Source organism: Aptenodytes patagonicus, chromosome 29, assembly GCF_965638725.1.
Source record: "Aptenodytes patagonicus chromosome 29, bAptPat1.pri.cur, whole genome shotgun sequence".
Classification (NCBI taxonomy): domain Eukaryota; kingdom Metazoa; phylum Chordata; class Aves; order Sphenisciformes; family Spheniscidae; genus Aptenodytes; species Aptenodytes patagonicus.
In genome coordinates this window covers 1,132,778-1,147,674 of record NC_134977.1, presented here as the reverse complement: position 1 = coordinate 1,147,674, position 14,897 = coordinate 1,132,778, and the positions used below count along the sequence as shown (strand labels likewise).

The 14,897-nt window shown below is 61.8% G+C and overlaps 1 protein-coding gene across 1 annotated transcript in view; it reads left to right on the top strand.

Moving 5' to 3' along the window:
• Nucleotides 1–1,888: 1,888 nt before the first annotated feature.
• Nucleotides 1,889–14,897, top strand: part of LOC143171643 (scavenger receptor cysteine-rich type 1 protein M130-like) — a 93,315-nt gene continuing 80,306 nt past the window's right edge. The window contains 4 exon segments of the mRNA XM_076360687.1: nt 1,889–2,039; nt 2,042–2,160; nt 2,163–2,508; nt 3,802–4,110. Of these exon segments, the coding sequence (XP_076216802.1) occupies nt 1,889–2,039; nt 2,042–2,160; nt 2,163–2,508; nt 3,802–4,110 (925 nt within the window).

Below are 14,897 nucleotides of genomic sequence, written 5' to 3'. Positions count from 1 at the left end.
GAGAAGCTGGTAGGCCAGGAGTAAGAACTTGTCTCATGTAGGTGTTTGCAACGTCATTTGTGACTGATTAGCTGATAGGCCAGGACAAGGCCTATGGGTTGTGTAGGTGCTTGTGAAGTCACTGCCGCCCTATTATCTGATAGGCCAGGAGCAGGCCCATGGGTGGTGTAGGTTGAGTTGTGTCACTGGTGCCTGAGTAGCGGATAGGCTAGGAGCAGACCAATAGTTTGTGTAGGTGTTTGTGAGGTCATTGGTGCCTGAATACCTGAGAGGCCAGGAACAGGCACATGGCAGGTTTAGATGCTATGACATCACCTGTGGCTGAGTGGCGCATAGGCCAGGAGTATGCACATGGCTTGTGCACGAATTTGTGATTTCACTGGTGCCTGAGTAGCTTTTAGGCAAAGAGCAGGCATATGGCTTGTGTGGGTGCTTCTGATGTCTTCAAAATAATATTTAGGCCCCATCCAAATATGACTTTTTGGAAGAACCATGGTCAGGAGAAGCCCATACGCAGCACACCCGCACGTGTGACAGTGTAACTCATGAGCACACAGCAGCAGAAGTAGAAGGGTGTGAGGTCATATAACGCATAGCACCCCGTGGCTGTGGGGCTCGGTGCAGAGCGGCCGTGTGCATCAGAGGGACATGACGGGAGATGGGAGCTGCCTGGCCCATGTCTGCAAGGCTGAAGGAGCAGCCCCTGCAGCCCTGGCTGGAGCAGCTGGGGTGGGGGTGGCTCAGGGGCACCGCAGGGATGTGCCAGGGCACGGTGCCAGGAGGAAACCACAGACTTCCTGCACGGGCGCTGCGGGGGGAGCATGGCGAGGGCTGCGAGGCCACATGGGCTGTGGTTTGTGCACCTGCAGGCTCCAGCTCCCAGTCTGCCTGTGGGGAATAACGGCCCCTTGGTGACAGGCTGAGAGTCAGGGACATGTCTGAGCCTCTGGGCTGCATGTCTGCTGCCAGGGCAGGGACATGTCCCAGCTCCAGCTCCTGCAAGGGACCCACCATGGGGCTTTGCAGGCCAGCACTCCTGGGATGGAGCTCTTGTCCAGGCCAAGGACCTTTCCCAGCTGCTGTTGCCAGCACAGCAGGGTCTGTAGGAGGGGCAGGGGCTGTTTCCTTCCCATCCTCACACAAACCCTCGTGCAGTCCCAGCCCTGTGGTTCCTGTAGCATGGGGATGGCTGGTCACTTGCCTCTTGGGCTCTTGGATGAGCCCAACGTAGGAGATGCTCAGTGCCCCTGGTCCCCACAGCGAGATGCAAGGGGTGACAGATCCATTCCCCGCCCCCCCCCCCCCCCAACCCTGTCCTGTGATGATTCCCCACCGCAGTGGCCGTGACACCCGAAGCGGAGCCATCCCTCATATATGGTCATGAACGGCGCTGGAGAAGTTCATTGGAGGGCTGGGCTGTGTCGGAGGGGAGATAGCTCCTGATCATGTCTAAAAAGGTGCTGCTGCTTCGATTGGCTCCTCCTGCAGCTGGGTCGGCATCTGCAGAGATATATTACCCTCCCACCGCTGTTGTCCCTGTGAGTCCCCCGGAGCCGTGAGAGGGAGTGAGGTGCAGCAGGGCTGTGCCAGCAGGGCAGGAGGCTCAGGATGGGCACAGAGGGACTCCAGTTCCCTCAGGTGATGTGGCTGCTCCTCTGGGTGCAGCTGTGCAGGGGTAAGTGCCGGTTCCCTTGTCCCACAGCCCAGGGCCAGTGAGTACCAGCGAGGTCATCGGGATACTTCTGAGAACGGGTTTCTTTGCAGGTGCCACTGAGATGAGGGGCAGAAGGTACTCAAGTCAATTGAACTTCTGCCCTTCCCTGTGGCTCTCTGGGTGGGAGAGGCAGCTGTGGGCCTGAGGGCACAGGGCTGTACAGGGGTTTCTGGGATGGTGAGGAGACGGTGCTCTGTGCAGCGCCAGCCACGGTGTGCGGGTGGGCATGGGCAGGAGGTTGTTGAGGTGGGAGGAGGTGCTGCAGGCTGTGGGGTGGTGAATGGCACAGCAGGTCTGCTGCTGGGCACCCCCAGCTCTTTGCAGCCCATGGGGAGAAAAGGGACCCCCACACTGCCCCGGGGACAGCCCAGAAGGGGGAGGACTCCCACTCCAGTGCCTGTGACTCAGCCTGGGCAGGGGGGACCTCCAGACCTGCAGTTTGGGGCTCAGCGCCCTCCTGATGGGTCCCGTGTTGATGTTTGAAGGGGCTGCGGTGGTGAGACTGGAGGATGGTGGCGGACGCTGTGCTGGAAGAGTGGAGGTGAAACACCAGGGCCAGTGGGGGACCGTGTGTGGTTACTCCTGGGACATGACCGATGCTGCAGTGGTTTGTAAGCAGCTGAGCTGTGGGTCTGCTGTTAATGCTCCTGTGTACTTTGGGCCAGGATCTGGCCACATTTGGATGGATGAAGTTGGTTGTAATGGCACTGAGTCTGCCCTGTCTGACTGTACACACAAAGGATGGGGTCAACACTACTGTGATCACGAAGAGGATGTTGGAGTGACGTGTTCAGGTAAGGGACCAGCCCATTCCTCACCTTTGTGGCCGGGATAGGGGAAGGGACCTGGCTGTGCCCTCAGGGAAACAAGGGGGTACTAGAGGAGGGCCCAGTGTGGCCGGTCACACTGCTGAGCTGGGACTTTCATTCCCGGTTTCCCCGGTCCCTGAGGAAAGCCCAGTGGGAACCTGTCCCTGCCTGACCCCTGATGTGGCTCAGCCCACCCTCAATCGGTGCCTGGGGCTGGGAGATAAATGCCCACCCTGCCCCGCAGTCTCTGTTGGTTCCCAACTTTCTCCTTCTGTTCACGCAGGAGCTATCTGGCAGCACGGAGGACGAGGTCCCCCCATGGCAGAGGCACTGAGAGCAGCTCACGTGGCCACCCACAGCCCCAGGGAAGGGCCCAAGGTGGCCAGGGACTGTTGGGTTGTGTTCCCTGGCAGACATGAGTCCCCCCAAAGCAGAGGGGCTGCTCACAGGGGAGGAGCACTGGGCTTGGGCAGAAGAGCAGGGTGGCATGGCCACCCCATTCTTCTTCCAGGGTCACCCCATGAGAGCCAGCTCACAGGGAAACAACCCTGTGCAGGCAGTGCTGACCTGCTGCCCAGCCTCTCCTGTCGGCCCCAGCCCCTGTCTGCCCTGTGCCACGGGGGATTTGCTAGCACTTTCTGGCTCTCCTTGGTGCCTGTCCTTGCCTTGGGAGCTTGTGTCAGTCCAGGGCTGCTCCTCTGCCTACTCTCCTGCCTTCTGCCCAGCTGTTGGCTGGGGCTGTGCATGCCTGGCCGTGTACTTCTGGCCCTGGCTGAGGACCCCTCCCCGGGTGGGTGTTGGAGCTTGGGGCTGGTGGAGACAGCAACCGCAGGTACACTCATAGAGTGTGTACCCTCTGGGAATGAGGTGCGTTTCTGGTAGCTCCCAGGGGTTCCTCAGCCTGGCACTGAGCTCGGCAGGCAGAGCAGGCTGCAGCAGCCAACAGTGCCTGGGCCAATCTCCCTGGGCTCAAGTGCTCCAAGCGCTGCAAGTGCCTAGGGCCCGTGCCAGGCATCCCAGGGTCTCCAGGACAGCAGCAGTTTTTCTAAGCAGTATCTGTGGCTGTGGGTTTGGAAGAAAAGCCAGCCCATGAGTGCTGTGCTGATGTCTGAGGAGCGGCAGGCAGTCCCTGATGTGTTTGTGCCATCAGCACCCACTGGGAGCTGCTGGGGTGCTTGTGGGACTCTTTGCCCGTGGCCTCCTTGGAGATTAGGTGGGATGCGGTCAGGTAACAGACAGAGGGCTCTGGGAACTCGCAGGGGTCTTTGATTGCTCCAGGATTTGTCCGGCTGGTTGGAGGGAACAGCCCCTGCTCAGGACGCGTGGAGATCCATGATGGAACCCAGTGGAAAACTGTCTGTGACTCAGACTTTGGTCCCAAAGCCGCCAACGTGGTCTGCAGGGAGTTACAGTGTGGCACAGCCCTGTCCGTCCCCAGAGCAGCTCACTTTGGAGAAGGTGTCGGTCCCATGTGGGACAGAGAGTTGCAGTGTGCGGGGAATGAATCCTTCCTCGTGTTCTGCCCCATGGGGTCCCCCAGAGACCAGCCCTGCACCCACACGGACGCCGCTGGTGTCACCTGCACACGTAAGGACTCCTGTTGGGGTGTTAAATGCCAGGGGGTGTGCTGGGGACAGGGGAGCAGGGCAGGGACTGTGCCGTGCCAGGTGTGAGGACAGCAGGGGTGATGTGGTTGTCTGCAGCCCTAAAATCATGCAGAAGGAGGAGGATGGCAGGCTCTCGTCCATTTGGCCTCTCCTCTAGCTCCTGAGGGAGCGAGAGCACAAGTCCGCCCTCTCTCATCCTTCTCTTTCCCAGAGTTCACAGGGTTCCGGCTGGTGAACGGCAGCACGGCATGTGAGGGGCGGGTGGAGGTCCATGTGCTGGGGACCTGGGGCTCTCTCTGTGCCTCCCGCTGGGATCTCTCGGATGCCCACGTTCTCTGTCGTCACCTCGACTGTGGGTTTGCTGAGTCCATTCCCAGAGGAGGGCATTTTGGGAGAGGAACCGGCCCTGTCTGGAAAGACTCATTCCACTGTGATGGGACAGAAGCTCACCTGGGACAGTGCCCAGTGACTGCCTTGGGGGCCTCACCATGCTCCCATGAGAACAGCGCTGCTGTCATTTGCTCAGGTGAGTGCTGGGAAAACACAGGATTAACTTCATTTTCCCCTGGCATGAGAGAGAAATCCAAAGCAGGGGACCCCATTGCAGTGCCAGGCTGCATTTCTCCCTGGAGAAACCCTGGCTTCACCAGAAGCGATCTGGAGGGCTTTGCCTGCTCGGACCAACTGCTCTGCTGTGGGAGAGCTGAGGACTGAACAGGAGCAGTCGTCTCTGCCCCCCGGGTCAGCAGCTCAGGCTCCGGGGCCACTACTAGGCCTGGGCTCCTTTGAACTCCCACTGTGGGATGGGCCCGGGGCAGCGCTGCGGGGATCATCGCCAACCCCCTGGCTGCAGACAGCCCTGTTCCAGCCACACAGAGATACCCTCAGAGCCTGAACATCACAGGGGCTGCCTGGGTGCCCCTGGCAGCAGCGGCAGACCAGGGGGGTGAGCTGCAGAGAAGGGCTCGGCTTTGCCCTGCCTTCTGGTCAGCGCAAGCCCCAAACTCATCCTGTTTGCTCAGAGAGGCCCCCCTCGCTCTGCTCCCTGCCAGGGACACAGGCTCCCAGTCCCCTATTCCCAGGGACGTAGATGGGCAGAGATGTGTGGGCTGTGCCTGGTGTCTCAGCAGTGCCAGTGCCAGTGCTGAGGCTGGGCAAAGCCTGTCCTGGTGCTGCCCATCCCCAGGCCACTGCTGGCCATTGCTGCCTCCTGCGGAAGCTGCCCCAACTGCATTGGCAGGGACGTGCTGTGTGTCTCTGGCGCGCCAACAGCAAAGCTGGCGTCTGGCTCAGGAAGGCTCAGGGACTGGGCAACCAGCCCCATGGAGCCCTGGCCCAGGAGCTCCCGCAGAGGGCTGGGGACAGGCAGGCAGAGCTTCAAGGCCCTGAAAGGGTGCCAGAGCCTGGAGACGTGCCGCAGGCTGCTTGCCTCCCTGGTGCCACCAAGGGCTGGGGCATGGCTGCTCTCCCCAGGCCCAGCTGGCTCCGCGTCCTTGCGGCTGGTGCTTGGAGGGAGTCGGTGCGACGGACGAGTAGAGATCTTCCAGCACGGGACATGGGGCAGGGTCCTGGATGACCACTGGGACATGCGGGAGGCCAGCGTGGTGTGCCGGCAGCTGCGGTGCCGAGAGGCAGAGACAGCTTACAACCCCCCGAAGCCTCAGAGAGGGACAGGTCCTGTGGGGCTGCGAGGGGTCAGGTGTGCAGGGCACGAGGCCACCCTGACCCTCTGCAACACCTCCCTGCCCGAGAGCATGCTGGCAGCAGGGATTGCAGAGGACGTGGGGGTCGTTTGCCGGGGTAAGTGGCACTGCACAGGCCCCCCCCAGGCTCTGGGCTGGGTGGGCACCGCCCCTAATGACAGCTGGGGTTTCTTCCCACTGCAGGGAGCCGGCAGGTCCGGCTGGTGAACGGGCCTGGGCGCTGCGCTGGGAGAGTGGAGATCTACTACCAGGGCAGCTGGGGGACCATCTGCGATGATGGCTGGGACCTGCCCGATGCCACTGTTGTTTGCCACCAGCTGGGCTGCGGAGGGGCGGTGAAGGCGGTTGGCTCTGCTCAGTTCGGGGAAGGCTCTGGGCAGATCTGGCTGGATGCCGTGAACTGTTCTGGGGCCGAAGCTGCTGTCTGGGACTGCCCAGCAGGGTCCTGGGGGCAGCATGACTGTGGGCACAAAGAGGACGCAGGAGTTGTCTGCTCAGGTCTGTGCCGGGAGCTGTGGTGGGAGCCCAGTGCCCAGGGAGGCTGGGACGAGGGGACAGGCGGCAGCAACCGAGGCTGTCCCTGGCTGCCTCTGAGCCTCTGCCTGAGCCTGTCCTGGGGACACGCATGCACAAACCCCCTCAGTCCCACTAGAGGTCCCTTGTAAGCTGTGCTGTCCCCAAGGGTTAGTGGGGAGGGCATGGGTGTCTGTCCGTCTGGGACTTCTCTCTGCCCCCTGGCAAAAGGGTGATTTGCTGGCCGTGCCTCTGCCTGGCTGAGGGCCTGGGGGGTGAAGAGGCTTCTCTGCTCCCATAGCCCCAGGCCCCAGTGCCTGGGGAGGCTGGGATGAGGGGAGAGATGGCAACGGCCGAGGCTGTCCCTGGCTGCCTCTCAGCCCCTGCCCAAGCCCGTCCCGGGGGTGCCAATGCATGGGTCTCCTCAGTCCCACCAGGGTTCCCCGGTGAGCTCAGCTGTCCCTGAGGGTGAGCGGGGAGGGCAGGGTTGTCTGTCCATCCGGGACTTTTCTCTGTCCATGTGTGCAAGGGGGACTTGCTGGACGTGCCTTTGCCTGGCTGAGGGCCTGGGGGGTGCAGGGGTGTCCCTGCTCCCACAGCCCCAGACCAGCATGTTCCCCTTTGGCCACTTTCCTCCCAGAGTTCGTGGACCTGAGGCTGGAGAACAGCGATGGCTGCTCCGGGCGCCTGCAGGTTTTCTATAACGGGACGTGGGGGAGTGTTTGCTCCAACTTAATGACTCCCGAAACAGTGTCGCTGGCATGCAAGGAGCTGGGCTGCGGGGATGGAGGGTTCCTGGAAACACGCCTGCCCTATGGTAGGGTGTCTGGCCCCGCCTGGCTGGATCGTGTGGAGTGTGGGGAGAGAAACAGCTCCTTCTGGCAGTGTCCCTCCGCTCCCTGGGACCCACAGTCGTGCGATGACCTGCAAGATGAGACCCACATCACCTGCAATGGTAATTCTGAGCTACCCGGGCACCAGCATCCCCCCAGCTCCTGCTCCCTGCTGGGCACAGTCAAGTACAGAGACAAGGCCCACAGGGGCTTTGACCTTACGTGCCAGACCCTGCTGCTTCTGGTGGCACAAATGGGACTTCAGCTCTCAGAGCCCCACACATTCACCAGCAGTTGCCAGCCGGGCTCCCAGCAGTGCCCGGGGGAGGCAGAGGTGTCTCCAGGCAAGGTCTCAGGAGAGACCAGCCAGCGCTCCGAGGAGCGTCCCCTCCATGGACACCCTCCTGCTTTTCTGTGAACCAGGGTCCCTTTGGGGCTGAGCAGTCAGGGTCCCCCACATTGCTGTGTGTGTCCCCTGAATGACCAGGGTTCAGCTGCTGCCGTGAGCGAGGCAGCACGGGGAGGTGTGAGCAGAGCTGTACCCCACCCTCTGCTGCATGACTCCCCTGCAGCAGCCCCTTCACGCCAGCTTTTCCTTCTGCAGGGAGACGGTCAGAAACGCCCCCAGCCCTGGGGACTGTGTGCCCAAACTCCACAAGCTGCACAGGTAGCTGCTCCTCTGCATGCCCCTCTCACCTGGCAGGGCTCTGCCTGCTGTCCCGGTGCCCTGGAAGGTCTCTGCCTTCTCCAGACAGGGAGAAGATTCGTGCCGTTGGAGGCGAGAATGGGTGCTTGGGCAGAGTGGAGGTCTGGCACCGCGGCTCCTGGGGGACGGTGTGCGATGACTCCTGGGACATGCAGGATGCCGAGGTGGCATGCAGGCAGCTGGGCTGTGGCCCCGCAGTGTCTGCCCTGGACAAGGCTGCATTTGGGGAGGGGACGGGTCCCATCTGGCTGGAGCAGGTGGAGTGCCGGGGGACAGAGCCATCTCTGCAGGACTGCTGGGCTCGTCCTGGGGACAGCGGTGCCTGCCGGCACAAGGAGGATGCTTCCGTGAACTGCTCAGGTGAGTGGCAGGGCTGGGACTCCTCACGGGGGTATTGGCAAGCAGCCACGGAAGGCGTTTTTCCTTGCTGGGTCCCATCATGGTTCCAGAGCTCCTGAGAGCAAGGCTGTCCCTGCAGAACATGGGAGCCTGTTCCCAAGTGGGCAGCTGCTTCTGTGGGGCTGGATGTCCTCCGTCTTCTACCCAGCAGGGCTCTGCAGGCCCCAGGGGCATCTTCCAGCGTGCTTGTGCTATCCTACCCGTGTCCCAGAGCAGGGCCCTGGGCTCTGTTCCAGCCACCCTGAGCAGCCCTGCAGGAGGGGCAATTTGTGTGGGATGTGTCAGGGATGTCTAAAAGCACACGCATGCATTCACACACATATAAACACACACACACACACACACACGGCATGTCAGAGAGGAGGCTCCCTGGTACCTGCACACCCACCCTCTCAGCCCAGTCTCCTTCTCTTCCTCTGCAGCTGCACCCAGGACGGCAGCACCAACGCCCCGAACAGGTAACCTGTCCTCCCTGGCTGCGCTGGGTCTTCTTGAGGCCAGGCTGTGACCCGCAGCTGGAGGGAAGGGCCTTCTTGTCGGGGTGTGAAGCTCCCGAGAGGAGGCACCGGGGTAGCGGTGGAGGGGGTTGGATAGGGCTGTCATTTACTCAGTAGGGTGGGAGCTTCCCCATCACTCACCCCCTGGGGCCCCTTACCCCCGGTGTAATGGGGGTCAGGACTGGGGTGTCCTGGCCCCACACCTCTCCCAGGTCTGGTGCTGCCCTTTCTGTGTTCCTGCCCATGCAGATCCCACTCGGGGCCGTCCGACCAGCAGCAGGAGTGTCTCATTGCCCGTCATCATCTGCATCATCCTGGGAGCCCTTCTCTGCCTGCTCCTGGCCCTCCTGGCCGGGCAAGTGCGAAGCGCCAGGGCTGGGCGCAGAGGTGGGTCTGTCCCCCATGGTCCCAGGGGAAGATGCCTCCTGGCAAGGCCAGGGGTGCTGTGGGGTGTCAGTGAGTGGTACAGGCAGAGCTGGGGGGACAAGAGTGTGTGCTGCCTGCATTCCCATGTGCTGCCCCATTGATTGCCTGACCATGGGCCACCAGCAGCAAGGGGTAGAGAGAGTCAGGACACAGGGAGGATTTAGGGATGAGGCAAGGAAACAAATGGCTGAGCTGGGCTGGGACAGATGGGAGCAGAGGGGAAACAGCTGAGGACCTGCCACTGGCAGCACTCTGGGCAGTGCTGGAGTGGGCTCTGGGTCAGGGGAGACGCCAGGAAGAACGTGGGGCAGCAGGGTCCATACTCGTGGTTTCAGACCCCCAGGCTGTTTCTCTGCCCAACCCTGACCTCCCCATGGCAGGGCACGTGCCATGCTCTGGATCCATGGGGCAGAGAGGGGGAAGCTCCAGGGGGAGAGGAAAAGCGGGAGCTGCTCCAAGCTCAGCACCAGGGACCTGACCCAGGGGCCAGAGGGGCAGAAGGTCTGTCTCTGAAGGGACGGTGCAAGGGTGTCACTGCCCCAGATCATCTCCATGGAGACATTGCCCTCACTGAGGAAGCGGCAGCGGTGACCGAACAGCGCAGCGGGTCTGTGTTGTGGGGACAGCCCTGGGCTGGCCCAGGGGAACAGGGCTGGGGGAACAGAGCAGGATTCTGTCCCCTCTTTGCCTGTCCCTGAGCCAGCCCTGCCTCTATCCGCAGGCTCCGAGCGCGCTTGGGAGCCCTTCCCTGAGGCCGTGTATGAGGAGATCGGTTACAGCCCAGCGTGGGAGAAGCAGGCAAGGTTCAGTCAGTCAGGTGGGTGTGGGTCCCTCATGGGGGGGCACATGTGCAGAACTCTTTCCCCTGGCCCTCACCCGGGGCTGACCCACTGCAACCCCCTGGCCCATGGAGTTGGGGTCTGTGGGTTCTGTGGGGAGAGCAGCCAGGTCCTGGGCCTGGGAGAGAAGCTTCCTCCTCACCGGCTCTGCCTGTCCCAGCCGGGGACAGCCCCTCTCTGCCTGTCCCTGCACCCCTATGTGACACCTGAGGGGTGAGGGAAGGGGCTGTCCCCAGGCATCTCTGGGAGGCCCTTTGAGACAGGGTTGATCCCAGGGGAGCAGGGTGAGTCCTGAGCCCTCCTCCCCACTCAGCCCTGGCTCCGTGGGTCCCCCGTCCCCAGCAGCACTGACCACAAGCCAGGGGAGCAGAGCGCACTCCCGTAACACCCACTGTGCCTCTCTCCAGGCTCCGATTCAGAGGGGTCCTTGACCAAGCTGCAGCCCTACCCCAGGGACAGCGAGGAGGAGGATGGTCCACGTTCAGCACCAGGTAACAGGGGCAGGAAGGGGTTGATGTCCTGTCCCTGCAGACATGTGATGGACAGCGGTGTCACTGAGTGTCACCGTCAGAGCTGGGGAGCACACTGCGTGTCTCCTGTGGTGCTGCCAACACCAGTGTCTGAGCCCCATGTCCCTGCGCATCCTCCCATCCTCTGCTCTGCAGGGTGTATCTTCTCACTCTCACCAGCTCCCCTCTCCTTTCAGACGTCCCTGTCCTGCTCGGAGGAGACCCAGCAGATGGCTATGATGATGCCAGGGAGGTTTCTGACCCTGGGGAGGATCCTTCCCCTGGGCAGGGAGACTGGGAAATGCCCAGGGCGCCAGAGGAGGGAGCAGGGCCCAGGGATGCTCCCGGAGGTGAGAGGGAAAGATAGCGCTACCGGTTCCTGGGGTGCCATCCCTGGTGCTGGATGAATCGCTGCTGTACTGAGAGCCCAGCCTCCTGGGATGGGGGAACCTGCCCTGGGAATTTTTCCTTGGGGGGACCAGGGGGTGGGAGAGAGACCTGAACATCTCAGGACTAGTGAGGAGATGGGAGGCTGGAGATCTACAGAGCAGGAGAGGCACCCCATGGGGCAAACGTGCAATGGCCTGCCTTGCTGCTTGCAGGGGCAAACCTGCACTCCCAGAGAAGTGCTGGGGCCCCTGGAGCTGAGGGAGATGCCTGGTCCCTGTCCCCAGAGAGCATGGGCTATGACGATGCTGAAGAGGTGTCTCTGGCGCATCGCCCTGAGGACACAAAGGTTGCGATACCAGCGGACAGTACACAACAGTCCCTGATGCCCAGAGCAGGAGAGCCCGTCCCTGCCGTGCAGCTGGGTGCAGCTGGGAGGGAGGAGAGGACTGTGCAGCTGGGAGAGCCGTGAGCACCAGGGAACTGTTTCCCTTTTCCCACGGGCAGCAGAAACAGCTGGGCATGTCCTCTATTTGTATTATGCTGTTTTTACGCTGTGCCTCCATATTTGTTCTTAATAAAAGTCTTTGGGGGTTTGAGCCAGAGCTGGTGCTTGCCTGCCCAGGTGTCGGGGTGTCTCCCTGAGGCTGACTGGGGGGGAGCAGAGCACAAAGACATGGTGGAGGGGAATGGGCACATCTCGGGACAGCAGGCTCAGGGTCAGGCTGTGGGGCTGCGAGAGCCCATGGTTCCAGGGGAATATTCCTGCTGATATTTCCATCCTGCCAGCAAAAGTTTCCAACAAAAATGGCTCTCTGCAAGGTCCCGTGATGCACCCCAGCAGGAACGCCCATCTCCTCAACTCGGGGTTCCCCAGTTGCTCTTTCCCCCAGGACCATGCTGGTCCCACGACAGAGCTGCCATGTTGGGATGAGGCCTGGGTTGTGGCCCCACAGAAGTGAGCCCTAAGGTGGCCGTGGTGCCTTGAACACCCCAGCCAGCCACAGGGGGGATCACGGCCCATGGATCATCTCCCACAGTGGTTAGGAGGTAGCTGTGCTCCCCACTGCCCTGGCACAGGGTACAGAGCCACTTGCTGGGGAACACGGGCCTGGGATTGCCCCTTCAATGACTCTGCCAGGACTCCAGTCTCCATGGGCTGTTCCTGCTGCCTTGGGGGTCCTTGCAGACCCCGAGAACTTCTATCACAGCCCCAGAGCTGCCTTCCTTCCTGGGCAGGGGCATTAAGGCCCCATGGCAGCCCTGGGAACCCCTCCTCCTGCTGCGCTCCTACCTCCACCCCTGCCCTCCTGCTGCCTCGCCAGGGGTGACAGTGTCGGTTTGTGTCGGGGCAGTACCTGTGTGCAGGTGCAGGGGGGATGGGAGTGGGGGGGGTTGGTGGGGGCACCTTTCCCTCAGCGTTGTGGGAGGCAGATGAGGGAGAGGCCAGGGGGAGAGAGAAAGGATCCCTGTGAGACGTGGACTGGAACCCACAGCTGTCATCCAGCCCCTGGCCTGGAGAAGGGCCTGCCTGGGAGGGTGCTAACGTGGGCACATTTCCATGGCAGAGGCTATTTTGTGTCCCTCCCCTAATGCAGGCACTGCTGGGAGTTGAGCCAGGGTCCCTCTCCCTCGGCTGGGGCGTTCACCTGCCCCAGCTCCCATGGGCAGAGAAACCTTTCACACAGGAGCTGTGTGGGGAGAAGGGTTTGACACTTGGGCAGGAACCTGGAGCCTAAACTGCCCTCCCTGCTCCTGCTGTTGGGTCTCCACAGCCCTCCAGCTCTTCCCCGGTGGGCTTCTCTGCTGCAGGCCGGAAGGTGCGTTGGGTGTCCACAGCAGGGCTCCCCACGAGGAGCAGCCGCAGGTCACTGCAAAGAGCAGGATCTGGCCCTAGAGCAGAAGAGGGGAGGAGGCAGCCGTCACCAACAGCCTCTGCCATGACAGCGTTGGCCCGTTCCCTGCTGGGAGCTCCTCCACCCCTGGGGTGACCCTGTGGGGGTCTGGGGGGAGCCCAGGCTCACACACTCCTTTGCCCTGGTCTCTAGAGGTTTCCTGCTGGCAGCCCCTGGCCCCGGAGCCAGCCCCTCCCTCCCCAGCTCTGGGCCCACCTCTCCCTGTGGACATGCAGGGCTGGAGCCTGCCCCGGTGGGAGTTTCCCAGGGGATGGAGGCTGTGTTTGCAGTGCCCATGTGCGTCACCCATCACCTTGGGGGTCTCACCCTAGGAAGGCTACTCTCTCCCATGGCCTTTCCCGACGTGGGGCAGCAGTGCACAGGGTTGGGGTCTCACCATCAGGCCCCTCACGTAGGTCCTCAGGAGCTGCAGGAGCCTGCACAGATCTGGGGCACAGATGATCCCGCACTGCTGCAGAGAATGAACCCAGCCTGCAGGGCCAGACTGGTCAGGCCCCAAATGCCTTGAAATGGGCTCTTTCTGCTCAGGTGTGCTGCCCCCTCACCCAGACCCAGGGCCTGGCTCTCATTTCCCTGAGGAGGAGGAGGAGGCAAACCTCTGCCAGGTGCCAGAGTAAGGGAGAAATACTACACCTGCGGGAGGGCAGAGCTGGTGGGGAGGTGGCATGGGACAGACACTGGGCTTTTCTCCCCTGTCCCTGCCTGGGGTGGCTTGAATCTGCAGGTCAGTGTCCATACTGGCGCCCACCGTCCTGTGTTCAGAAGATATCCCCACAACCCCCCTTCTTCTTTGCTTCATTTTTATACCTTATTTCTCTGAATCTGGGCTCACTGTTCCCAGGGGCTGGGCACCCTGCAGTGAAACATTGGGTCTCACACCCCGTTTTGGTTGCAGAGGTTTTTGTCAGAGGAGCAGCCGAGGCACCATCTCCTTGCCCTCCCCACCTCTGCACAGCTGTGGACAGGCCTGTGCTTCCCTGATCCCACTGGCATGGGGTGGACAGAGCCACCAACCCCCCCAGGAACAAGAGGTGGGTGCCGGCCCCACCAGTTCCACCTCTGCAGAGCTATGCCTGACCTCAGCAGCTCCGGGTTCCCTGAGCTGCGGCTCTGCTCAAGCCAGTGGTGATGGCAGAGGGAAAAGGACCTGGAGACAGGGTCAGGGTAAGGAATGTCGCTCCTCCAGCTCGGACATCCCTACCCGTTGGCACAGACAGGTACTTCCCACGTGGTATGGGATCTCCACCTGGAGACAGGACAATCTCACAGCCTTACCCCTGGAGAGCCACCAGGGCAGTGTGGCCCTGGTCCCAAAGGACACCTGGGCTGGACCAGCACCCTCACACCACCTCTCTCAGTGCAGCCAGAAAGGATTGCCAGCACCCAGTCTGCTGCTGATGTCTATCCCCTCCCTCAGGGCCACCCCTTGCCTCCAAGCAGGGCCCCTGGTTGGTGTGTGGGGTGGATCTGTGGTGCAGGGTAGTGACCTGAGCTCAGGTCCAGCACAGCTGCCTGCCTCTCCTCCAGGAGGGGGCTCAGCAGAGGCAGTGCACACAGCCCTCCTCACTCCTCAGCCAGGCCCTGGGAGGTCAGGGCAGGCCCACAGCACCTGGAGAGGAGCAGTGCCCCAGCTCCAGCACTCACCCACTTGAGGCCAGGGAGTAAGAGCAAAAGCAGCCCTGGAGATGGAAGCCAGGACCTCCCACGTACAAAGTGGTTCCTCTTCCACTGACCTACACCCCTTTGGCACCTGCCAGCAGCAGGAACACTCTCCTCCCATGACGTGTCTATGAGAAGCACAGCCCTGTTGTCCCCTGTGTGCCTAGGTGTCCTGGTTTTGGCAGGGATAGAGTTAATTTCCTTCCTAGTAGCTGGTACAGTGCTGTGCTTTGGATTTAGGATGAGAACAATGTTGATAACGCACCGATGTTTTAGTTGTTGCTAAGTAGTGCTTACACTAGTCAAGGACTTTTCAGCTTCCCATGCTCTGCGGACTGAGAAGGCTGGAGGTGCACAAGAAGCTGGGAGGGGGCACAGCC